The following is a 27,500-nucleotide window of genomic DNA, read 5'->3' as shown; positions in this document are numbered from 1 at the left end:
TTTTTTTTCCTCAATTTGTTTTTCCTCAATTTTTTTTTCCTCAAAATATTTTCCTCAAGCAACACGATCCCCACTAAAAAATGGGTGATCTCATGTCCTCCGGAAAGGTAGGCAGATTCTGCTCCACGTGTGGCACCCGTCGTGTTGCTCATGTTATAACAAATCCGGTAAATAGTCTAATTCGGTATGTGACTTTCATGAAAGGGAAGGGGACATATCCGATATCATCTGTAAAACAGTAATTCCATAATGGTCAACCAACTTGTGATGGCGTTTGTAAGATTTTCGAATAGATGAATTCAACTTCATTACGGGAACTATTGGCTTAATAGCTTTCTTGTTAGCAGAAACCCTCTATAAAGACAATCATGATAGAAAATGCAATCTCCGGAAAATCGTATCAAGTGAACTGCGATATATGTACTCCAGTTTTAGGGGATGTTGGAATTTTGCTACAAAGAAAGTAAAATTCCTTAATCTTCCATCAGCATCCTACAAGAAGAATATGAAAATGCTCCTGATTTGACTGAATATAAACAAAGGCAACCACTGACAATGCTCCTGACTTAGACTAAATATAAACAAAGGCAATCACTGACAATGCTCCTGACTAAGACTGGGCAATCACTGACAATACTCCTGACTTAGACTGAATATAAACAAAGGCAACCACTTACAATGCTCCTGACTTACACTGAATATAAACAAATGCAATCACTGGAAATGCTCCTGATTTAGACTGAATATAAACAAAGGTAACCACTGACAATACTCCTGACTTAGACTGAATATAAACAAAGGCAACCACTGACAATGCTCCTGACTTAGACTGAATATAAACAAAGGCAATCACTGACAATGCTCCTGACTTAGACTGAATATAAACAAAGGCAATCACTGAAAATGCTCCTGATTTGACTGAATATAAACAAAGGCAACCACTGACAATGCTCCTGACTTAGACTGAATATAAACAAAGGCAATCACTGACAATGCTCCTGACTAAGACTGGGCAATCACTGACAATACTCCTGACTTAGACTGAATATAAACAAAAGCAACCACTGACAATGCTCCTGACTAAGACTAGAATATAAACAAAGGCAACCACTGACAATGCTCCTAATTTAGACTAGAATATAAACAAAGGCAAAAAATGTTCCTGACTTAGACTGAATATAAACAAAGGCAATCACTGGAAATGCTCCTGACTTTGATTGAATATAAACAAGACAACCACTGACAATGCTCCCGACTTGAACTGAATGGGTAACACGGGTATATACCATTTATTCACTATGTACAATAAATAATATAGATCACCATACAGCCTTCCACAATGAGCAAAACCCACACCGTGTAGTCAGCTATTAAAGACCCCTAAATACCGACTATAAAACAACTTCAAGGAGAAAACTAACAGCATATTTACAAAATGATGTCAACTTACACATTACAATACATTCTAAGTGGGTCATGCTAGTACAAAGCAGGTTCATATATCGCATTTAAAACAATTTATCGTCTTATAATCATTAAATTAGCCACAGGACGATACACAGATTTTCATTTTCTTCATCATCATCATCATCATTTCCCCCCAGAGGTGAACATTAGAATAAATTTATTCATACAAAGCTTAATAATGAATTTATTTTACAACAAATTGAAAATATTAACCTTTTCTGTGCGATCTTTCTAATGAAATGTAATTCATCAATAGAATATATGCTAAATTAAATTTACTTCGAACTTGCAAATTTCATTCCCAAAACTATATTGTTCGTGTCTTTAATTTGACACCGAACAAAACACATCTCACCTAGGATACTCTAGAATAAAAAAGAAATATTCCACTTGCTGGCCTATATATATGTTAACTTCGCAGCTGATAATGAAGTACTAATACCTATTTAATACGAACTATTTCATACTTTATAAAGATGATTAGTTACCTATAATTGTAACATTTGACAGTTGATCACCTTTATTGCCCTAGGAGAAAGTAATTTGTTGAAAAACGTCAGATGAGTCTATTGAGTTACACACCCAACATGACGAAAGCTTTTCATTTCGCCACAGTTAAAATATGTCCAACAGACCACATAATTTAAACGTGTAGCTCATTTTCTATTGTCATTATGGCTTTATATTAGGTAAACTACGAAGCCTTAATAACTTTTTGGACATTTCATTATTCTCCAGATATAATTAAGAAGACTGAAGATCTTACATCTATCATTGGTTAGAAGACTACATGCGTAACATATTTATACCTACTAACTGTGTGGTAAAGTAGTTTACACTAAAGGGTATACAATAGAGGAACTGGTCGAGGATTAACATGATTAAGCAATATTTGGTGCATCGCTTCCAGTTATATTCATATAGTAGCCAATTAAAATCTATCCAAGTTTAATAAAGAATGTAAATGTCTTTTTAAAGAAATTGTAATCTGCATATTAGTCGATTTCAGCAGGTAGTGACGTAATTTAATTTTGGATATTTTCATTAGATGCAAAGCAAATCATACATGACTAACAGTTTGAATTTATCTAATAAACTGATTTTTATTCCAAAACGTGTCTTATTAATATAAATGCTGCAAATTACTGTAACAATATTTAATAAATAAGTACATCTGTATTCGTAGCTTGTTAATAATGAATAAACATGAAGAATTTATTCATCAAATACGTCATCAATAAATTGTAAATGTAAGAATAAGGAGATGTGGTATGATTGCCAAATTAGACATCTTATCATCCGAGTCCGATGAATGTGATGTAGGCAACTATAGGTACGTTTTACTGGCTAGCTTATTGGACATAATCATATTAATGGCGAAAAAATGTACTAGAAAATATTCCATCAAAGATTAGCTCAAAAGAAAAAAATGTTATGTCATGGAATAGTTTTTCGAGATTAAATTCTTTAAACACATTTGGTGTCTTCCTATTTTTAAAGAGATTTGAGGAAAAAAATCGTCATGTTGTATTAACAGTATATTTTTTTGTTAATACAACATGACGATTTTTTTCCTCAAATCTCTTTAAATTAATTCTTTTTTTATATAATTTCGCCTAAAAAGTTGAATTTTAAGGAAACGTTATATTATTGGCTGTTCTCAATAATATTATTGTTTATGTCATATATGTGTTCATCCCAAGGATGTCATTGATGATTCTATAGCTCCGGGCTGTAGTGTGATTTATATGTCGGTTTGTACGACTACCTCCTTGTTTTACAGATCAGGTCGGAGGAATATTTAACCATATGCAGTACTCTATGGAATATATATATTAATATAGTGTGGATATAAATTTATTTCGTGAAGATTTTTTTATTCTTTTTCACCTGTCAATCACAGGTAAGATTTTAATACAGATGTTACTTATGTTTCTTGTAGATAAATATTGATGTTTATTCTTTTAAAATGAGACATGTTACATTTTAACTTCTATTTGTGTTTTATATGACCTCTAAATAGCTTACATTTTTAAATAATCAGGATTAGATACAATTAAGAAGGACTTACTTTGGATATATCAAGAATATCTAAGGCATCCATCAATATGTATCGTTTCAGATTAAAGGATCATACATACAAACATTAGTCACATCACCAAAACACTATTGAAGGTACTTGCACGAGTGTTCGATTTTAAAGTCTCTATTTGCCCTTTTAACTTGATAGAAAATAAATCTAAATATATTTCGCTTTTTAAAGTTTTTTTTTACCCCAAATTATCTTGTTTTACTTCTACATTTAAGTCTATTTTATACGAAAACATATGATTTGTTGTTTTTCACATTTATTTAGTATATTTTAAAGAATATGTTCGAATCCTTCATCTTAGCAAGATTTTAAGATATGTTTAACAAACTAAACAATTAACCTTCTCAACAATGAGATTATATTCATATCTTTACAACTTTTACTTGAAGTAGAAACTAGGATTCGTTGTCGTATATTGTTCGTGTCTTGTTTGCGAACACAAGATGTATAGTGGCCTGTCACCATATACATGATGTATATGTAGATTTATATTTATTTATGTTTTAGTTATTGTTTTTACTATACTAAGAATTCACCACTACCAAATATGGTAGATACTTTTCTACTTCACATTGATTTTTACAAATCTTTGAAACTGTATTTCTAAACATTATTTAATTTTTTTTGAACCGGTTTGTGTTGAAATGTTTTTTGATTGACTCAAAACTGAACTGGAAAATAAATTCAATCAATCTATAAATACATCAAACCTAATATGACATTTGTTTGATGTAGACTCTAGCAAAAAAAAGGGTGGGTACCAAAATGAAATCACTTTGAGGACAGATCTGTTTTGTGTTGTTGTTGTTATGGTTTTCTATTAGCAAGCATCGATTTTATAGTAAAAATTTAAAAGTCTTTGATGCAATTTTTCTCCAGGAACAGATTACTGATTCAACTTACATAACTTATATCATGACTTTGACTTTGAGAGAGGTAAACTTAGTTGGTAAATTTATAAGTGGTATAACAGATCAATTTCATCCTAACATTACTTAACTAAATTATGTCTTTAGCAACAGTAAAATCAGGATCCATGTACTAAATTATTTCTTTAGCAACAGTAAAATTAGGAAACTGATACATGTACTAAACTATTGTTTTAGCCACTGTTAAATCAGGAAACTGATCCATGTCCATGTAAGTATATAAGCTTACATACAGTTTTGGTGTGTCATCATTGTATAAGAATGTGTGACAAACTGTCATGTTCTTGACCACAAGATGTATTATGAATGATTATATAGACCGTTAATATGCAGACAAAATGTGTTGGTTAATAATTTGGGTGTATCTCAAATTCTTATGTAAAATACATCTTGTATTTTTTAGATATTATAAGCACTGAAAGTAGTGAATTGCATCTTAAGTACCAGTCTCAATTCCTTATCTATTATCTTAGTCAACGAACAATTAAAAAATATAAATGCATTGACATAAAAGATATCACCAAAACATAAGAGATCAGTATTTTATTTTAAACATTTATAAGCCGATAATAGTTAACTGATCTCATAACTTTGTAAGTGTACAGCTTCTTGGCTTGATCAACTTAAAAATGGTTACATTTTGGATTCTAAAGATATCCTAATTAAAAAATATGCAACAACAAAAAAAAGAAAGAAAAGAGAGGATAGGAAATAAAAGGAGATAGGAAAAGAAAGGAAAATATAGATTCTTCGTTTGGAAATACATACAACGGCAAAGTTTTCATACGCACATGGAAACCTTTTGAATTATTTAGACATACACAAAAAGTGGAAAGTTTCACAATGACAGCACATACCTGTCCATATTTTCCTGCGGGAAACTCCCCAAAATGGGATATAAAAATAGAAAGTTGTGAAGCGGTTTACCACCAAAAACCACTTAATCACAAGACATAAATGGAAGATTTTCACACAGTGTGAATTAATTTTGTTTAGTTATTTTTCCATTCCTGTGTTTACTGTAAAACAGTTTGCAAAACCAATCTTGTATGACAAAGATATGTTTGACATAAAGACACACACAGACAGGACAGACATACGATTGGACATACAAATACAGATACAAGACAAAGAGATATATACGAACGTCTTAGTGTAGGCGTAAAGGCAAGCCTAAGAGAGATATATGGATGGACAAATGGACGCACACAGACATTACAAAGAGACATATGGTTGTACATAGTCGCACAAAGACATGACGAACAAAGTTGGAAGTAGACATAGAATACAGAACAGAATATATACAAACATCTAGGAATCTGATTTTATAGTAGTTTTCGTTTGTTGATGTGGTTCATAAGTGTTTCTCGTTTCTCATTTTTTATATAGATTAGACCGCCAGATTTTCTCGTTTGAATGGTTTTACACTAGCTATTTTAGGGCTTTTTATAGTTTGCTGTGCGGTGTGAGCCAAGGCTTCATGTTGAGGACTATTCTTTGACCTATAATGGTTTACTTTTATAAATTGTGACTTATTTGAGAGTTGTCTCATTGGCACTCATACCACATCTTCCTATATCTATGACGTTTTTTAAACGTGGTGATACATTGATTACCTCAATACATGTAATGTTCACGGACATTCTTTAACTATATTCCACATTTTCATGTCATCTTTGTCTCTGTCGTTCCTCTTTATATGATTACAGTCAAAGAGATTTACCACTTTCCTTAAAAAAAAAAAACACAACTATTGTTCGTGTTTTCAAGTTTTGTCGGAAACCTCAAAACAGAAGACCACAGAATTTCATTGTGTCATGAAATTTTTTCTTTATATATTTTTGAGAAGTTGATAAAATTTATTATGTAAGACACGGACACGCAAGATGACCGACAGTGTATTGATCATTCTGGAATAAAACAAAAATATTGCACAAATCATGGAATAAATTTACATAAATTATTTTTCTTCTCCTCAGTTAATGATTTTGAATGTATTTTACTATCGACCGTGTACGTTTGAAGCTGTATTCAATAGCATCTGGAAATTTCAATATAAAGCTCGTTATCGCCAACAAACTGTGATTTCTGTCGTCGTTTCTGAACTATGCCATTAATAGTGCCATTAGACGCACAGTAACCATGTATTGTTGTACTCAATGACTTCACTTGTCCTTATTCAGTAAAAACTGTATCCAATTAGACCCTAATTCGACCATTTTTTTTTATCAAATTAAAACACGAAATTCATTACAGATCGGCAGTCGTTACTAAACATTTGTAATATGCCATAAATTTTAGCTATATGTTTTTTTTATGCTTTCTGAGATATGCCTGGATCCTATTTTATTTTTTACTGAAGCATAATGTTGTTTCAAATAACTTTTACCACATATAAGATCATATAAATGTCAGTGAATCATTGAAATATCACTGAGTTTTTATTGATAAGATTTCAAGAAATTCTACACAACCAATTCTGTAGTGACAACACCCATAATTACGTTTAAGAATTTATACTTTGTTTTCTAATACATTTTAAAACAATTTTAATTTAGCTAATCATACATGATGCTTTTTGTGATCGATTCGAATATTTACATGCACAAAAATGAGATAATGTTGAAATACGAATTGATTTGTTGTGTCTGGCTAGAAATCCAGTTGCAAATATTGCTTTAGAAATAATTCCTTCATGCCATGCTCTATGCTCATTTTAACATGGGTAGGCATTACATTTGTCGATATTTTACACTGAGCTTTAGCAAAATGAAATGAAAATTATGAAATTATGAAATATTTTTTTTTCGTATAACTAAGTAATTAAATTTTAATTTCCTTCTTAAATTTTGCCCTGACATGCGCATAGTACCACGCCTTCTGTAATGTGGTACTTTTCATCGCCATGCTTTCTAATAGATCTACTGAAAAGGAATGTAAATTGATTGTTTAACATGACAAAATGGAGATCTATAAAAGCAAAATGTGATTATCAGTACTTTATCGTGGATATCATATCATAAAATAACATGTTAAATGATCAGCAATGACCTATGACCTTTGCCGTAAAACATTAATAGTCATGATCAGTATGTATATAACGAATTCTGTTTGATTTTTGCCCAATAAATATGTAGTATCCGATAGAAAAAAGGTGGGATCGTGTTAGTTGTTATGCTTTTTTTATACATTTGTTTTTGTCCATGGTTTTTATTTCTTTGAGTAGCGATTTCTGAAAGCAACTTTGAAATTTTCAAATGTTCGTTTTCTCTGACTCAAAAATAGGCGACAAAAAGGATATAGAGAGTAATAGATTTTTTTTAAACATTGTACTGACATTTCCTGGCGACTTTACACATTTTCCAAACACGACTTTTTACACCCATATCATAAAAATGGTGTTAACAAATCTTTCTCTAATCATTTTATTCACATGATTATATTAGTATATCTTATCGAATCACGCGTTTTCAATGTCTTCGCTATGAATTTTGGATTTTCGACCGAATAGAAGTTATCAAATGAGAGAATTTCTTCCTTGCTTGTTCACTGTGTAAGTCTATAAAATGTATGGACTAATACTTTTATCACAATTATCACTCAGGTTTATAATTACTTTCTATTTGGGTGTAACAAAACTGATATTAGAAATAAATAACACATTTTTTACTGAAAAAGTCATAAACATTAACGTATAACAAACGTATCGTTGTCAAATTCACATTAATCACATTATACATCAGAATACATGTCAGACAAAATGGAGGATACTGAGGGAGTGTCGTCTTTTGTCTTTTTGTTACGTGATTTTGTCTTTTTAGAATAGCAGCAAAAATTCATTATGCTTTGTTTTAAACAATACATACTTGCAAAATAGCATCTTTCTGAGTCATAGTCTCAATTTTAACTGTTGCAAGTTTTCATTGAAATAAGTTATTTCATGTTTAAAGAAATGCATTTCTTTAATGATGAAACAATTTTCAAATCTCATATATTTAAATCAAGTATTACTTTTGTATTATCTGATTACAATACTGATGATTCCTTACTATCTAAGTAATGTTGGCTGTCCTAATTGTCTGTTATATTAAGTGTTTCAAATATGTTATTTATGTTGACTGTTCTGAATTTATCTCGTTATCAATGTTTTGAATAGTTCAGTAATGTTAACTACCCTGCATATGTCTATTACATTGTTGGTTTTGAATTTGTGATTGTCCTGAAAATATCTATTTTATTGTTGGTTTGGAATATGATTGTAATGTTGACTGTCCTGATAGCAATATTGTTGGTTTGGAATATGTCTGTAACGTTGATTGTTCTAAATGAAATATTATTGCTTTGGAATATATCTGTAATGTTGACTATCCTGGTTGCAAAAGTGTTGGTTTTGAATATATTGGTAATGTTGACTGTCCTGCTTGCAAAGGTGTTGTTTTTGAATATATCTGTAAGGTGACGGTCCTGCTTGCAAAAGTGTTGGTTTTGAATATATCTGTAATGTTGACGGTACTGAATACAATATTGTTGGTTTTGAATCTGTCGGTAATGTTGACTGTCCTGCTTGCAAAAGTGTTGGTTTTGAATATATCTGTAATGTTGACTGTCCTGCTTGCAAAAGTGTTGGTTTTGAATATGTCGGTAATGTTGACGGTACTGATTACAATATTGTTGGTTTTGAATATGTCGGTTATGTTGACGGTACTGATTACAAAAGTGTTGGTTTTGAATATGTCGGTAATGTTGACGGTACTGATCACAATATTGTTGGTTTTGAATATGTCGGTAATGTTGACGGTACTGATTACAATATTGTTGGTTTTGAATATGTCGGTAATGTTGACGGTACTGAATACAATATTGTTGGTTTTGAATATGTCGGTAATGTTGACGGTACTGATTACAATATTGTTGGTTTTGAATTATCGGTAATGTTGACGGTACTGATTACAATATTGTTGGTTTTGAATTATCGGTAACGTTGACGGTACTGATCACAATATTGTTGGTATTGAATATGTCGGTTATGTTGACGGTACTGATTACAATATTGTTGGTTTTGTATATGTCGGTAAAGTTGACGGTCCTGATTACAATATTGTTGGTTTTGAATATGTCCGTTATAATACTGCGACCAGAGTTCTTTTTTTTTTAAACTTTGATGGTCCGGACGAACACACACCTAAATTATATATCGATAGAAAAAGGAAAATGTGAACAATAAGAAAAGTTGGGTCGTAAAAATCCTGAGTGGTCACAATTTTGTGAAATTGAGGTCAAAGGTGATCAAAGGTCAAACCTTAAAATATCAATATTTCAACCACAAGCACAAAAAGGAGAAATTTTCGGATATTTATTAAATAGAATGCTACAAAAACGATTAAATCATAAGCATATGCTATAGACGATGTTAAAACGACACATTTGACTACTTATATGAAGAGCTACCATTACAAAATGGCGTTGATTTGGAACCTTCTGATTTTTTCCATTTATGACATAGCAAAAGAAGAAGTGGCCTTGACCTTTTTACATCCATAAACTTTCATATTGTGTATAGTGTTTCACTACAGTATATTACAGAATTATTTCTAAACTATAAAACACCAGTTTATCAAATTATTTCAATATTTTTTCTATCTTTGAAAAAAGTAAGTTCAAGCGCTGAAACAGTGTTTTTAATTTTGCATCTAAAATGTTGTGTATTTTGTGAAAAATAGTATCTAGTTATAGATAAATACATATTGTTTATTTGCAAAGTCTGGACAGATCAGTTATAACACAAAATATACCATAGTCACTCGAGTGTTACTTGCCTTGATTAGGGGTTTGGTTGAGTGTAAAACAAAGTCAGTTTGGTGCATGCACATTGCCTTAGTGGGATAATCCTGGTAAAAATGTTAACTCATCAATTTTGTAAGGGAAGGATGAAATATTATACAATGTAATGCCAATTTTCTAATGGTTTAATTCAAAATTAGTCATGATCCTTATATAACTTTAAAAAGCGACACACAATAGCTAAGGTATTCATTTAATAGGGACATGAATCAATCTCTTAGTCATCATATGCGGATTCAGTACGCGTATTAGCATTACAACACACATCCCTTTTTTTTAAAAAAGAACAAGTTCGGCGCAGGACAGAGTTTGTTCAAAGCAAACACAGCTTTTGAGTACAAATGCCATCTGATTCGGTCAAACTCGTCAGATATAGTCTTACCTTTGTATAGGAAACACAAAAGCAATGTGAGTACAAAGTTTCGATCAATGTTCGTGACCCATATTCCCATATGCATATGCATGATATATCTGCACGGCAAATCCCAAATGTAATGGGACGAATGTTGCTACAGAAACGATTGATTTTGTAATAGCCATACATTTACGAATTTTTGTTATCTTTAGGGACAATAAACGGTTCAGAAGCGCGTTTGTGTTATTTTTCATCAATTAACTAACAAATGAACTTAAGAGCCTAGGATCCGTGTTGAATACCGGACCGTGACCTATAATGGTTTCCTTTTATAAATTGTGACTTGGATGGTGTGTTGTATCATTTGTACTCACACCTCATCTTCTATATCTATTAAGAAGCTATGCGGGCATCATTTCCATAGAAATACCCAAACCACGACATAGCGCATAAGAGCACTGGCGGCAGGGTGAAGTAATTGTTCTTCTTTTAATGTATCCTTGATATTTTCAGACACACCTTGGTGTAATTCTGAAAGTCTTTCCTAGACTTCAATTTTCCTGCAGCAGATACGGCATCCCTTATATTGAGTTCAGAGCTAAACTCTATATTTCATATCCCTTGGCCCCACTGTGTCTGAATTGGCAGTTTGGTAAGCATCAGAGACTATCTTGGGTAAAAGTGATCGGTATATGTAGAGGATGTGCTACATGAGAAAGGCTTTTTCTTATGGAGGACAGATCATCACTAACAATCGTTATCAATGACCTGACAGTAAGTTCAAATTCTAATTTTTCAGTTACTGTTTTACCTAATTGCACAGGTGCTGACTTCAATACGTACTTGGTAATGCATGGATAAATGATTACTCACATTAATTAGCACAACTTAAAAGACTGTCAACACGTTTAGAGAACTCAGTTTTGAATTGTTTTTTTAAAGGTTTTTCTTCTACACAAAAGAACTGTTTTCATATCCAACTACACGGAAGAAACTGAGCGCGAGATCGTATAAAAGTGTCAGGTTATGAGGATACATGTCGATCAGTTCGATCACATATATGGATTTCTGTTGTTTCTAATTTAAAGTTCCCCAAGGGTGACTGGGGAAACGAAATATGGTCACTTGTTCTTCTCCCGACCGGCAGTTAAACGAAGTGGGGGCATCCGTTTGGCTGGGCGGGATGTATCAAGTTTCACATCCGGTCAGAATGGGGACGTTAAATCCGATACCTCGTGTAAAGAGAGTGCCACGTTCTTTGCACGTTAAGAACTCTTGTAACAACTCAATGAGGGTTCCGTAGATGGCCCGTTGCAATGGAAAATTTCTGTCCCAATCCAATATACCATCATTTTCCAGTGGCAGTCTTAATTTTCCAGACCATCATCCCGAATGGCCTCAATTTAGACAAGACCTACCTATTGTTTTTATTGTCAACTTGTTCTCGTCCTGAACATGAATGAACTATTTGCCACTGGACGTTAAGCAATCAACAATCAATCAATCAATCTAATTTAAAGACGCAACAATTTTGCCTTCTGGTGCAAGTCTCATAACATCATTGATGATTCGCCCAAGGAAAGCAGAACATCAAGTAAAGTTGGTTGTAGCATCACCTTGTCACACACCAAATCTCTGCGAAACTTCAATAGTACTTTTCCCCCGACCACTTGCATGCATATTAATTGCTCTGAGGTTAAACATTGTCATACAATGTATTTTCACACAATATCAACTTTAGTCATTATCCGGAAAAAAAACTCTTAAACTTAAGTCTTTATCCGGAAAAAAACTCTTATCCGAAGGATTTGGTTAACTTTTATAACAAGTCAAAATTTTACTTACAAAAATATAACTGATTTACAGAAAATACACGATGGAACTACTATATATATTCAAATCACTCAAAAATAAATTAACTTCTCCTACAAAATCTACATAATCACATTGAAACTATAAAATTCATTGTGAAGGAAAAAATAAATGGTGGAGCTGATTGACGGATAGGCAATTTCCGTACTTAAAAAAGGTACACATGATGTTTTTATTTTTTAGTTTTTGACGAAATTGTTTGGAATTTGCCCAACAAAATTTGCGTGCAGTATCTCAATAATATGTTTTGTCCTCTCAAATATCAAATACTGTTTTTGAATCACATGTTTTCTCGTTTTCCAAGAAAAACGCGTTAAATTTCTATCTAAAAAACAGCCAACTTTAAGTTTGAAAGTTTTACTTGGAGATGGTATAATAGTTATGTCTTCATCATTCCGATAATCCTTGATGATATGTGCATAGAAAAAATTAACGAAAATAGTGGGAAATTAAACCAAAAAATACGTTTTTGGATTTAAAGGTAACTACCCGCAACCGTAAATTGAGAGGTACCCCCATTAAAGGGATGACATACAAAAATGTGACCATAAAAACTTTTTACGACCAGACGGAAATTTGAAATATAGATATTGTTCTATCATTTAAACCAATTTGCAGCCGTGTGTTATTCCGGACCAAAACTCGTGAACTAAGCGTCTTTTTCGATGTCAGTTATAATAACCTGACATATGTTGGTAATGTTAACTGTCCTGATTTGTCCTGTAAATTGTACAACCTATGCCAACATTTTAATAGTTAGTTATAACTATGTTTAAAGATATATAGGCCTAAGTTGAATGTTACATTTAATACAATTTTTTTTGTCATACATATCAGTGCAAATACATGTTTTTTTGTTTGTGTAGGTTTACATTTTGTTTATATACAAAACATAAAAACAGCGATAACATAATTTTCTTGTTTCATCATTAGGAACAATTTTTATTTTATTTGAAATATTAGAAAAGTAATTTGAGAATCATATGATATTTGTTGAAAGCATTTTATGAAAATGTCAATACATTAGTAGCTCTTTTAAGTACACGCACCCTTGAAGATCAAAGATTGATTCCATTGAATTTCATGAATGTTCATTCCCATGATCAGTCTACAGATTCGGCTGAATAAATTTATACACTATGTTACCTCTGTAATTTAAGGAAAACGGTCAAATTGACATATAAGATCCACACAAATCCCAAGCACAAAAACTACTTTTGAAAAACAAATACTATTTTATAAATATAAGTGCATGTTCCCTTTGTAAGTAATTCCAGGACGGGTGCATTTAAACGATATATGTAAGCTACCTACCAAAAATTTAACATTGACAATAAATATCTTCGATAGCAAATAAGAAAAGAAAACGTTTTGATACGTGAAATAATGAAATGATTGATTTTTTTTTTTATTTCTAAAAAATATTTGCACAGCTGCTTCTTCAAAAATTAAAATCAAATTGTCAAAAAACTAGTATGATACATTTTTTTTTGTAAGGAAGTTTTTCCACACCAAGAGTTTCCATACCAATGACTTCCAAATTGTTTTTTATTTGTTTCGTTGGTTGATTTTTTTTTACTGCAACAGACCTTAAAAGTGATTTATGTCCTATTTTTCGTTTTAAATTTATAGCAATTTTGAGAGGATTATATACCGACTGTATTTTCCTTTAAATAAGCATCAATTGCTATAACAACAGCTACTGTATATATATTTTTTTGCAGGCAAATTCTTTATCGAATTAGATAGTTTTTGAAAGTTGAAAAGTTCGTTATATTTCAACAACGCAGCGACCCAACTGTGCAACAAGACCAAATATAATGTTTAAACAATAGACAAGCTGTTTGTTGTTGAAGACAATGTACATTAAACAAATGTTTTTTGTACTTTTTACGGTTATTGTCTCCAAGGCAAACTATATGCACTGATGTATTTTGAACATTACAATGGGACTATTTATATATGTTGTTCCTGTTGATTTTGACGAACATTAACATATATCTTCCTAACTATATGTTTTATTATTTTAATTACGTTACATATGGAGAACAATTTTGCATTTTGTCAACTTCAAAGATTACTAATGACTCTAAATACAAAACACACAACAACAGAGTGCATACTTTTTTACTCTTTTAGTTTTATGTGGTATAGTCAGAGTGCAATACATTACCAACTTTATTCCAGTTTAATCTTTCAAACCGTTTTTATTCGATTAAGATGCAATGTAAAAAAAAAAGCAAAAACATATGTCATTTGGGTTAAAGATGTAGCTGTATAGAACCTGTTGGAAGAAAAAGCATTTTTAAAATTTTCATTTTCTTAGGATTGGTCAACAGTTGAACCATAGATCCCAAAAGTTGATTATACATTACAAAAACAGCAAATATTATCAAGAAATTTTAAGATCATATTTTACACTCTAATCAAAATTGCAACTTCTGTATATCTATAATGTTATAAATATGTTGTAATCCTTCATAAACCTCTCATTAAAAGTATATGTCGTTACATACATGTACATCATGCCTATAGTGTTATAAACTGACAGATATGTAAGTTATACCATACTAAGTCAAGGTTATGAGAAATGTATCATGTTCTTTTTGAAAATGATCAATTTGTGACAAATAAAAATAGCTCCTTAGTCAATGAAACTATATCAAAATGACATGGTTTTAATGTAAGTTAGCACATAACACAATCAGATGAGAAGAATTGAAAAACAATCTTCTTATTTTCATTCAAACAATGAGAAAACCAAGACTTTTTTGTCAGAATTTACTTTAAAAAGTCAGGACACTCATGCTGAATCAAAAGATGCGAGAAAAATTAAATGACGTAAAAGCATTATCATTGGTAGTTTCAGATAAAAGATTATCCGTCATATGTATCATACAAGAAGTAGTAATTAATTCCTAATATCGAATGTGTTGTTTATAAATTAAAACATAACTCAATAATATGTATCGCGCCATGAACAGCTATAAACACTTATTGACCATTAACATTTATGCTACACTTGCAATAGTATTATTTTAAACATTTGACTTTTCTACAAAAGTATTCCCAAGTCCATGCAAACATAGAAACAAATTGAAAAGTTGGGAATGCTTGTTTCATAAATGAATGACCAACGTAGATACAAGTATCTTGTCTTGTTTGGAGGGTAAATCGTACATTGAAAAAAAGAATTGCTCTGGTTCATACTTAAATTTTTTCTTAAACTGACATTATCAAGATGTTTCGTTTCTTGATAGCCAAAATATTTGTTACGTTTGGAGGACGTGCCTGAAAAACACCATCTTTTAGGATTCCCATGGGAACAAACTGCACTCATCCTCTTGGCGACTTGTTCCCTTCTTCATATGAGGTTGACTTTATACAGTAGGTCCTCATGTAGAGAGAAAAGAAGTTACCATTATACTTTAACTTCACTTTCTGCTATACAGATAATGTGTTCTTACAATAATTCATATTTTGGTGACTATGTTGAACGCATCTATCCCTTCGGACCTAAGTAAAAAAAAATATTCTACAGGTACAGTTAAATCTACCTCATATTACATCTATATTGTCAAAAGAGTCGGTTGAAAACAAAACTTTACGACAAAAGAGATTATTTCAGCTTTTCGATTGTGAACTTTCCTTTCTGTATAGCAAAATTTAAACATATCCTAAGACGGGGTACATATCTCCCACTTGATACCATATTCCTATCATGATTTCCTTGATTATTTGGTTTTCCTCACATTGAAGTCATTAAACTAAGAGTTTCAAATGGGTGAGTTGAAATACTTCCTTTGTAAATTGTGTGGACGTCATTATAAGTTGGTTAACCGTTATTGAACATCTATTACACAGATGACGACGGACATGTTTCATTTGTCGTAAGCACGGGATGTGGCCTATCAAATTAGACCGAAATCTGCTTTAATTCCGGAGCACCTGAGATCACACCCCAGTTTTTGGTGGGGTTCATGTTATTCAGTCTTTTACGTTGATATAATGTGTTATGTGTTCTGTCTGTGAGTCTTTGTCTTTTTTGTAATTACATGTGTTTTTTTTAATGTACAATGTTACAGAAATCGTGTATGTCAGACTTCGTGTTTTGATAAATGTGCATTGTTACAAACAATGAATTGATGAGAATGAGAACTTTCGCATTGTATAAAGAGATGAAATTATTTTATATCTCTGACTTATATGTTGTCTGTATCATTGTACATTTAACAAAATACCCAGTCTGGCATATAGGCTGTCTGTAACATTGTACATTTAACAAAATACCCAGTCTGGCATATAGGCTGTCTGTAACATTGTACATTTAACAAAATACCCAGTCTGGCATATATGCTGTCTGTAACATTGTACTTTTAACAAAAAACCCAGTCTGGCATATAGACTGTCTGTAACATTGTACATTTAACAAAATACTCAGTGTGACATATCGGCTGTCTGCAACATTGTACATTTAACAAAAAAAAACAATTATACGCTGTCTCTAACAAAACAAAGGTAGTTATACATCTTATTGCATTTCTAACGCCCTTGCTAATGTATATAAAATCCAACTTTCAATATTTTTACACCTCTAAATTAGAATGAAATAAAACTAGATGTCTAATTCAATCAATCATAATGACAAATGGCAGATCATTTCTTTTATGAATAAGTATAAATCTGTTATCTTTCAAATGATTCCAAGTTTTATGTAAGTTCAAAACCATATACATCTTTAATTTATACCTGTAAAGGTAAGTGTAAATTAAGAAAAGAATACAATACTTCGATAAATTTCAATCATTAAAAACCCTGTCAAGTACATATTGTTCAGTGACTCTTTTCACAAAACAATCTTTAGAGTAAAATATTCGTATAAGTCTTGAACACTTCAGTTTATTTTAAAATTATGATTTGTGTTGTTGTTAAACGAATCGCAGGTCTTTAAAAAGTAGAACAATTTACTTTATACTCTTTTTCTCATCATGTTTTAAAAGTGAAATATGTCTGAACAAACCCTTCCTAACTGAGAACTGTAATAACCGGACTCTCAATTAGAACATGTTTACGACAAATAAAGGCAACAGTAGTATATCGCTGTTCAAAACTCATAAATCCATGGACAAAAAACAAAATCGGGGCAACAAACCAAAACTGAGGGAAACGCATTAAATATAAGAGGAGAACAACGACACAACACCGAAACGCAACAGCACACAGGAACGGACCAAGCAAAGAGATGATTTCAGGTTCCCAATTGCAAAATTTCCATTTCTAAGTATCAACATTTCAGCAGCGCCTGCAAATTGAGTATATATCTCCTAATTAATACGATATTCCCGTGCTTGTATTTCCTATCATGTTTTCCTTGATAGAGAATTGCTGCTCACAAGGAAGCTTTCAACCCAAGAGTTCCAAGTGGTGAAGTTGAAATCATCCCTTCATAAATTTTACGAACGCCATCACGAGTTGGTTGATCGTTATGGAATAACCGTTTCACAGATGATATCGGATATATCTTTACTTCATAACAACAATCCCCTTCCCTTTTCATGAATGTGACGTACCAAATTAGGCTGTTTACCGGATTATAATAACGTGAGCAACAAGACGGATGCCACATGGGGGGCAGGATCTGCGTAACCTTCCGGAGCACCTGAGATCCTCCAATGATTTAGTGGGCTTCGTGTTGCCTAATCTTAAGTTTTCTATGTTTTGTCATGTGTACTGTTGTTTTTTTAGCTATGGCGTTGTCAGTTTGTTTTCGATCTATGAGTTTGACTGTTCCTCTGGTATCTTTCGCCCCTTTTTAAAAATGTGTTTTGACATTCCTTATTTGAATCATACTAATGTGTACTCTTTATGAATATGATTACACATTGAACTGATATGAAAAAAATGAAGCTGTAAGTAATACTCACATACTCATGTATTAAAGGCTACAAAATTCAAACAATTTGACAGTGGTGAAAATGATACCTTCTTTCAATTTAATTTATCTTAATAAGTTCATTCTTAAGTTGTGGTTTTATGTCCGTAAGGTTTTTATTTAATATTGTTGCATACATCTTTTTTTGTTGTATTTTTGTTCAATTCCGTTATTTCGTCCAACCACAGTAAAGATTGAGACATGTGCATAACGCCTTTTTATGTCATGTTTCAATTGATTTATTGTAACTTCTTCAAATGAAATCTTAGTAAATGCATTTTGATTATGACTTAAATTATCAATCGTCTACCAAATAGGCGTTTTTACTCTTAAAATGCTGTTTTTTTCAGTTTAAATGTTTGTGTAGCATGTCTGCTCTTACACTCTTGTACAATAGATGGACAGAAACTGAAAACAACAAACCAAAATTGAAAAAAAACCCGCACAATATATGATAACAGGAAATTTACATCAAATATTCACTTGTTGCAAATATTTTTGATGACTTCTTATACGAGGTCCATTTGATTGGGGGGTTAGGGGTTTAAATGTAGATTTTTCGGGTGTGTTTTGGAAAAGCCAAATTGAATGCTTACGTCTGAATTTAACCTTTTCAGTGAATATATGATATAAAACCAACAATATTTCACGATCAAAGCACCAGGAAGAAAATACTACATCAGAAAACCAATTTTTGAAATGAACATGATTTTTCAATTCACATGCCAACGATTTCCTGGGTATTTTAAACCTAAAATGTACTATTCCTGCATTTTCAAATTTTCAAATGGAGGTCATTTCTGGCTTGTGGTTATTAACAGTTATCCAGCGTAAATGCTGTTTCCGTTTTCATTAATCAGATAGATTTAACCCCCCACATTCTTATGTATGTGCCTGTCTCAAGTAAGGAGCCTATAATTCAGTGGTTGTCGTTTGTTTATGTGTTACATATTTGTTTTTCGTTCGTTAGTTGTACATAAATTAGGCCGGTTTGTCTTCTCATTTGAATTGTTTTACATTGTCATTTCGGGGTTTATTTTTCATTCTATAACACAAAATTCATTCGTACATAAGCTGAATTATAATTCAAACATTTTCATATTGCCATTTTTCTAAACATGCCTTGATGTGATCATACATAATGTTGTTTTGGGAATATTCAAACATGACTTTAAAGTTTTATATTTATATAGTTTCCGCGTGGATGTAGGGAGATATTGACAATAAACATTTGCTACACCCACTTTATTGATTTTAATCAGTCATTATCAATCATTTATTTATTTTATCAATAAAATTCAATAGAATTTCAATCATTATGCATGTTTCCCTAATTTTATATGCATTTAACGCGGTTCTGAACAATTTGATCAATTTTCAGATACACAACACATTGATTATATTTGTTGCATTTTATTTTCCGTAATCTCTGTTCAAACCATTGCTCTTTTCATTTTCCGTTGAATCATTTTATAAATAGATTCTTCAATTCTACCCCAGTGGACTCAAGTATTTAACCTCCATCGAGACTTAAACTTTAAAAATTTAACTATCCAGAGATTTTGGTGTGGTAAAATCTGTATTTGCCTTACTATAAAAGAATAACCAGACTTTTCGGCTTTTGAATTAACATAACCTAATTTGAATTCAGGAATTCATTACGAACGAGGCTTGTAAAAGTTCCTGGTACGGAAAAAGGCGATAGAACTCAGTTTGTACCAGAGAGTCAGCTTGGTTGCTTAACACGGATCTTAATTGATTTTCAATTTTATGGCGTACTAAATTATAATCCTGGTACCTTTGATGACTATTTACACCACTGAGTCGATGCCACTGCTGGTGGACGTTTTGACCCCGAGGGTATCTCCAGCCCTGTAGTCAACACTTTGGTGTTGATATAAATATCAATAATGTGATCATTTTTTTTTATATAAATTTCATGTTTACAAAACTTGAATTTTTTGAAAAACTAAGGATTTTTGTATCCCAGGCATAGATTACTGTAGCCGTATTTGGAACAACTATCTGGAATTTTGGATCCTCAATGTTCTTCAACTTTCTACTTGTTTGGCTTTATAAATATTTTGATATGAGCGTCACTGATCAGTCTTATGTAGAAGAAACGCACGCCTGGCGTACTAAATTATAATCCTGGTACCTTTGATAACTATTATGATAATAGAAATAGCCGCTGTCATAAAGAAATGTCATCAACATTTCTATTTAGAGGAACATCATTATTCAGAAATATATTTAATATCATCAAAATCTATATAAAACATTTTCTAAATTCATTTTATTGTAATGAGTGTATTTCAGATTAACATTGGTGAAACTTGAATGATATAAATATTGTAATTTTAAATTTGGGATATAACAAGGAGTTTTAAATTTGTGTTTCCCATTTGAATCTCAATTATTAAAGTCATATGAAACGAGTTTTTTGAAAATTTAATGTTTACGAAATTATTGAACCCATGCATATACTATACTTAGTCCAGTATGCACGTTTTTTGTTATACAATGTATATAGCAAATCTATAACGTTGACAAAAAAATAATACTTTTGATGATTGTTGGTATGAACCTTCCTAACTCTTGCGTTTGTTGCCGAATTTACAACTTCGAGAAACCAAAAATGAAATAACACTTTTTAAATTTCGTGCGTTTTAATAAGCAACACGACGGGTGCCGCATGTGGAGCAGGATCTGCTTACCCTTCCGGAGCACCTGAGATCACCCCTAGTTTTTGGTGGAGTTCGTGTTGTTTATTCTTTAGTTTTCTATGTTGTGTCATGTGTACTATTGTTTTTCTGTTTGTCTTTTTCATTTTTAGCCATGGCGTTGTCAGTTTGTTTTAGATTTATGAGTTTGACTGTCCGTTTGGTATCTTTCGTCCCTATTTTGAGAGTTTTCTCGATATAAATGAAATGTGTGTTCATTTCCAGTAGAATTGCAAGAATGTGCTTAGTTGCCAGTCATTTTGCTATAAACAGGTTAATGATTTCACCACGTGAATTCATAATATAACATTAAATCAATAATGATTAAAATATTTGCGTAAATGATTAAATGTGCATATATTATTTGCAAAACAGGTGTTAACCTTTTCAATCATTCCGAAACGTTAACAATGAAATGACGCATTCCAAAGATGTAGAATAGTTTGTATACAGTGTACTTCCTATAATACTAGAAACATAAAAGTCTTAATATTTGAATTGTTCAGTATTTTACAAACAGTTAATTAATATCAAAGTGAACATATCAATGAAAATTCATGCCAACGCAAAACTACTGACTACTGGGCTAGTTGAACCGTCAAATAGTAGTAATATCGACCCATTGATAACAACTCATCTAAGATATAAAGTTTCGTGTATGGCTAGAAGCATTTCTCTGATTCCTTTAAATGAGTTCTAGCTATGAAGTTGGTATCTTGTTGGTGTGACAGTGTCAGTGTCTAACGATCGACCATCAGAAGAATTAATCTTTTGAATAGGACATCTTATGTATCAATACTACTATCTTTAACAGTATTGTCGCGTAGTCGACACATATTTCTACTGACTGGTTGTTCCTGTTGACATCATTAGACCACCAGTCGAATACCTAAAAAGTTAAAGCCCATCAAACGAATGGAAAACAACTGGCATATTCCTGACCTGGTACAGGAATCTCCTTAAGCACTATTCCTTTCCTTTTTTGTGATTTTTGCTGTGCACGTATACGTATTACTGATTTTATGTCATTAATGGGTACCCATATTCTCTCCTTCCGATTTAATCAAGGTATGCTGAGCATTGAAGTGTAAAGGTGCGAGCGGCGCATACTAGTTATTGAAACGCGATTTAAAGATCTGCCAAAGATTTGGAGAGAAAAAATCTGGCATAGATTTGAATTGTATGGCGTTTGTAACGTCACATTTGTCATAGATTAGGAATCTGCCATAGATTTGGAACCCGCTATAGGTTTGAATCCGACATATATCTAATAGAAATAGAAATGTTTTGTGGTAATACTAGGTTATTTTTGCTGTTATCTGCGGTTTAAAGTTTACTTGAGATTTCAGTTCCCAAGTACCTTGGCTATTGATATCATAGAGCGACTGATTTATAAAATATTGATCTGTTGCAACAAATTGATGTCAATTGGTTCTTATTGCCATGAACATAATCGAACATCCGTAGACAAAGAAAAAAAATTTCACACGAGTCTACAATTATTTACCACTGTCTAGACTTTCCATACACTTTCAATAATGGTGAATATTAATAATAAAATATCACATTTATCAGGAAATATTTGCAATAATTTCTAATAATTTATATAAACAATTAAAATAAGACAACTTGGCTTTATAAAAAATCCACATCAAAGACTGACTGACAAGGTCATAACTGAAAGGAAAACAAACAAAAACACAGGCACTCAAAAGTTTCTATTGTTATGGTATACCATTAATGAAGTTGTCAGGGATTTATTATGACATCTAAACATTTAAAATAAAGTCAAATGTCAGGAATAAGTCATTTTAAAATTGCATTCGACTTGTTTTAATAAAAAAAACGCATCTTTTTTTATTAAGATTTTAATGTTAAAGTACGTCCATTTACTGAATTGTTTCACATTTACTTAAAGCGAACAGTATTACAAAAGACATGATTTTGTTTCGTAAAGTATTGTAAAAATTGGTTGATGTACGACTGGTAAAAAGAAAGCAGATTCCAAAGATCAAAGCTCGATCTACATATTTACTACTATAACTGTTTAGTTGTAAGTGTTTCCCAAATCAATTGAATTTAAAAGTATCCAGTTAATTTACACAACAGAAAAGGGGGAAATAATACCAAATCGGCAATCAAAGGAGTGAGGAAAATAAAAAAATGACAAAAACATGGCAAAAAGAAAATGAAAAAAGACCAATCATAATCAAGAAAACTAAAATTGGGGGACACAAAACTCTAAAAACGAGGGATACATTCCGTTGAAACGGAATGGTTGGTAGTTCCTGCTCTTCTTGGGACCCATTTAGGAAGGTTAAATTAATAGGTGTTTTGATCATATGATTGAACGAGCTGATACTTATACTGAATTGTGCACTAAACTATATTCTATCGAAATACTTAAAACAAATGGTCAGGAAGAGGATTTAATATTAAGGCAATTGTATACACATGGTCTTTTATTGACGCTAATATTTGAAAATACGTTGTCCTTTGGTATCTACTTTCATTTTCAACTATGCATATAATAGTGAAAGGCTGGTGATGTTACACTGACAAGAAACCAATATCAGGAAAATTGGCACTGACTTGATTCCAATAGAAAATACTAATAGTGTCTTATTCGCAAGATGTAATTGTCCATTTATGTTTAAGAGTTAAGAGTAAAGAGTTCTTAATATTTATTTCATAACCCATCTACATAAGTTTACAAATTAGTTTTCGATATGATTTAGCAGAGATTGTGTATATTTTAGGCTTTATAATGTATCGGATAACTTAGACACACGACAATCTATAGTAATAAAGCAAAACAGAAAAAAACAAAAACAAAAAAACACCACTCGTATATCATAATTTTTAAACATAAAGAATGACTTCAACATCTATCATACATGTATATAAATAGCTGTAAATACACATGTGTGTCTGTTCTCAGTCTAAAAATGGAGACTGAATATATGATCAGATAATACAATATACTTTTCTTTCACCTTTTGCAAAAAAAAACTTCCACAAAAAATAACTAATATAATGATTAACAATCCAGTGTAACCATATTACCATTAGGTGTATTATAATTGAACAATGTCGCAAGGGGATTTATTATACCTTGTCATAAAAACCTAGCTAAACATTTATATCACTTTTTCTTCACGAAACAATAAAACGTTGCTTAAAAATTTCCCTTAATCACTCTCGTTTGTCTTACGATAAACCATCTGTGTGACGCATTCATAAGAATCAGATGATGGGTGATTCATAGCAAAAAAGAAACAGGAAGACAAAAAATACTAGTGTAATAATTCACGGTCAAATCATTTGCCTAATAAGAGGTGGCGTTCTTTGATTTAATTAATTTGATTTGATTTGATGTGCAAGAATCTATCATGTCAAAATGCTTGATTTTATAGTTGTTTGTTCTTATTTAACAAGTGACACGAGGATAACGATTACTGCGTTATCTTGATTGAGCAAAGACCAGGCAAAAGGTGGTTTTGGTGGGAAAATGTCTTCATGTGGACCTGTATTCTATTAACCATGTTTATAACCCTTACTCAGTGTGACGGTGAAATATATATTCAAATAAGATTAAAATCATATCGCCCTGAACAAGCATGAAATAATTACGATTAAATACTAATGTCAATCAATTATTCAATCAAAATCGTTGTTCTAGTTTTTCCGCGTATCAGGAATATAAAAACAAACAGCACGTCTGCTGCACGAAATGCATCTAGTGTTAATTTTAATTGTAAACCGAACTCCATCGATAGCCACAACCCTTCAATCTATCCATTTAGAAGGTTCTCATACAAATCCGTTGATACACACACTACATTAAATTAAAATTAGTTCACAATCAACACCACCTTATACATATACAAATTAAGTAGTTATGGTATAGATCTACAATTGATGTCATTAAATAAATACATCATATCTAGCTTCCGTTAATAAGTACTAAAATCCTTATACGACAATTGTAATGACTAGTATTTTCTAATTTATCATCATCACTTCTTTACAGAAATTATGCAGTCCGTTCTGTTTTTGATAACAGCTCTTGTTATCCAAAGGGTACAGGGATTTGGAACAGGTGCTCCGGCCTCTAAATGTGGAGATATGTTTCCGTCACATAGCAGTATACAACCAGAAAATAGCTTACCGCCTTTCACATTGACAGCTAGTTCTTACACATACAAACAAGGCGATACAATTACAAGTAAGTAGGTGATCAGGATGAAACATGTCAAGAATTTATTCTTTCTGTATTATATAAATTATTTTGAGATCAGAAGCACTTGAAAATACGGTTTAATTGTTATAGTGGTTTTAAAACAGAATTTTTTGATAATCACTGTACGTTAAAAAAAAGTCTTCATTAAAAAAAAGAGTAACATAATAAATAAAATAATAATAACAATTATAATAAAATTAACGGTACCAATTTTCTTGCACCAGATGCGCATTTCGACAATACATGTCTCTTCAGTGATGCTCATGGCCAAAATATTTGAAATCCAAAGCTTATAAAAAAGATGAAGAGCTATAATCTAAAAGATCCAAAAAGTATAGCCAAATCCGTGAAAGGAATCAGAGCTTTGCATGAGGGAGATACATTCCTTAATTTATAAAAAATTGCCATATTTTGTAACAGCAAATTTTAATAACACAAAATCCGTATTTTCATGCCAATACCGAAGTACTGGAACATGGAAATAAAAATAGTTGTAAATCTTGCTAATAGTTTATATTTTTTTGTAAGTTAATTTCATTGCGAAGTTGTAAATTGCTGATTTAGATCTGCTATTTTTTTTTTATTTAAGACTCATAGAAGACATTTGTATAATAAATAAATACAAATACAAATACAAAAAGCCGGGACAATTTCAATAACTTGTTAACCCTCGAATTCTAAAGAGTTGTATAATGTTTAATTGTTTTATTTATATTTCAGTAACACTTGTATCACCGACAAGAGCGTCGTTTGCAGGTTACATCATAGGAGCTAAAGACCCAGCAACTTTAAACAACAATATTGGTAGATTTACAAATTCAGCAACAGGCAAAATATTACCTTGCGGCTCATCGGTACTTTTAAGTTTTATGATTTATATATATATAGCTATATCATGAATATAAATAACCATAACCATTTCTTAAATGATTCCCTTGGTCAAACATTTATGCAAGTCAATTTGTCATTTATGAATTGATTGAAGTTTACATGTAATTCTAGCGCAAAGAGGTTTGTCAATACATCATTAAAAAAGCTAAATATTTTCATGGGGTTTAATTTCATTTAAATGGCAATGAAAATTTGTCTTCTAGTTTGAAGTCGCAAAAATTCTGTCAATGATTTGGGGATTTTCTGCTGAATCCTCACCGTATATTTACTTTCTAATAAAGGGATATATTGTATATAAACTCATCATAGAAACCAGAATTTAAATTTTGTTCGTCAGACGAACAATAGACTTATTAGGCACGCTTGCATTAGTAAAATTAAATAGGTCAACATTGAAAAATACTTCTAAGATAGTCTATAACACTAATTGCATATTTATAAAAACTAGTTGTCTAATTGGTCGAGTGGTCTAGGAAGCTGGATACTGTGCAAGCGTTGCTACACGTTGTAGAATCCCGCTGAGAGAAGAACAACATAAAAAACAAAAATCAAACAAACATGAAGAACATATAAAATAATACACTATTCTATTTTCAGGGTGCTGGTGCTGTTACTCATCAAACTAGTCAGGCGGAGTATCGACTAGAGTTTCAATGGCAACCAACAGCTGACACTACAGGCAATGTGATTTTTGTGTTAGTAATTTATTTATGTCACCAATACCAATAATTCCGTTCTTTTAATTTTGTGATGGAGAGTAAAATACATTACCAGATTGAGTGATAATGGTTTTGGTATAAGCTACGTCATATAATTTAAGAATATTATTTAAAAAAATATTGATTGTTTTCCAGACAAATATTGGTATGAATACTAATAGCAGAATTTTATAAAAAGATAGCTATACTTTGTTTGGAAAACATCTCTATTCTGTGAAAGTAATGAACTAATCTTAAAGTATATCATTCCTTCAATAAATTCCAGTGAAACAACTTATCTTAGATACTAGGATTGAAATGTTGTATTTGCACCAGAGGCCAAATGCAGTGCGAATTCGAAGAGCATTGAGGAACAAAAATTCCTAAAGGTTTTGCCGAATACAGCTGATGTAATCTATTCCTGGTGTAGAAAAGCTGTAGTATTTCAAAAAATGCA

At 31.6% G+C, this 27,500-nt stretch overlaps 1 protein-coding gene across 2 annotated transcripts in view; it reads left to right on the top strand.

Moving 5' to 3' along the window:
- The first annotated feature begins 3,193 nt into the window (after nucleotides 1-3,193).
- Nucleotides 3,194-27,500, top strand: part of LOC134683373 (putative ferric-chelate reductase 1 homolog) — a 37,174-nt gene continuing 12,867 nt past the window's right edge. For both annotated transcript variants that reach the window (XM_063542656.1, XM_063542647.1), the window contains exons 1-4: nucleotides 3,194-3,370; nucleotides 25,245-25,439; nucleotides 26,175-26,308; nucleotides 26,943-27,040. In XM_063542656.1, coding sequence (XP_063398726.1) covers nucleotides 25,250-25,439; nucleotides 26,175-26,308; nucleotides 26,943-27,040 — 422 coding nt within the window. In that variant the 5' untranslated portion in view covers nucleotides 3,194-3,370; nucleotides 25,245-25,249. The remainder of the gene's footprint in view (nucleotides 3,371-25,244; nucleotides 25,440-26,174; nucleotides 26,309-26,942; nucleotides 27,041-27,500) is intronic.

The sequence above is a fragment of the Mytilus trossulus genome, chromosome 1 (assembly GCF_036588685.1).
Source record: "Mytilus trossulus isolate FHL-02 chromosome 1, PNRI_Mtr1.1.1.hap1, whole genome shotgun sequence".
Lineage (NCBI taxonomy): Eukaryota > Metazoa > Mollusca > Bivalvia > Mytilida > Mytilidae > Mytilus > Mytilus trossulus.
This window is presented reverse-complemented; position numbering and strand designations above follow the sequence as displayed.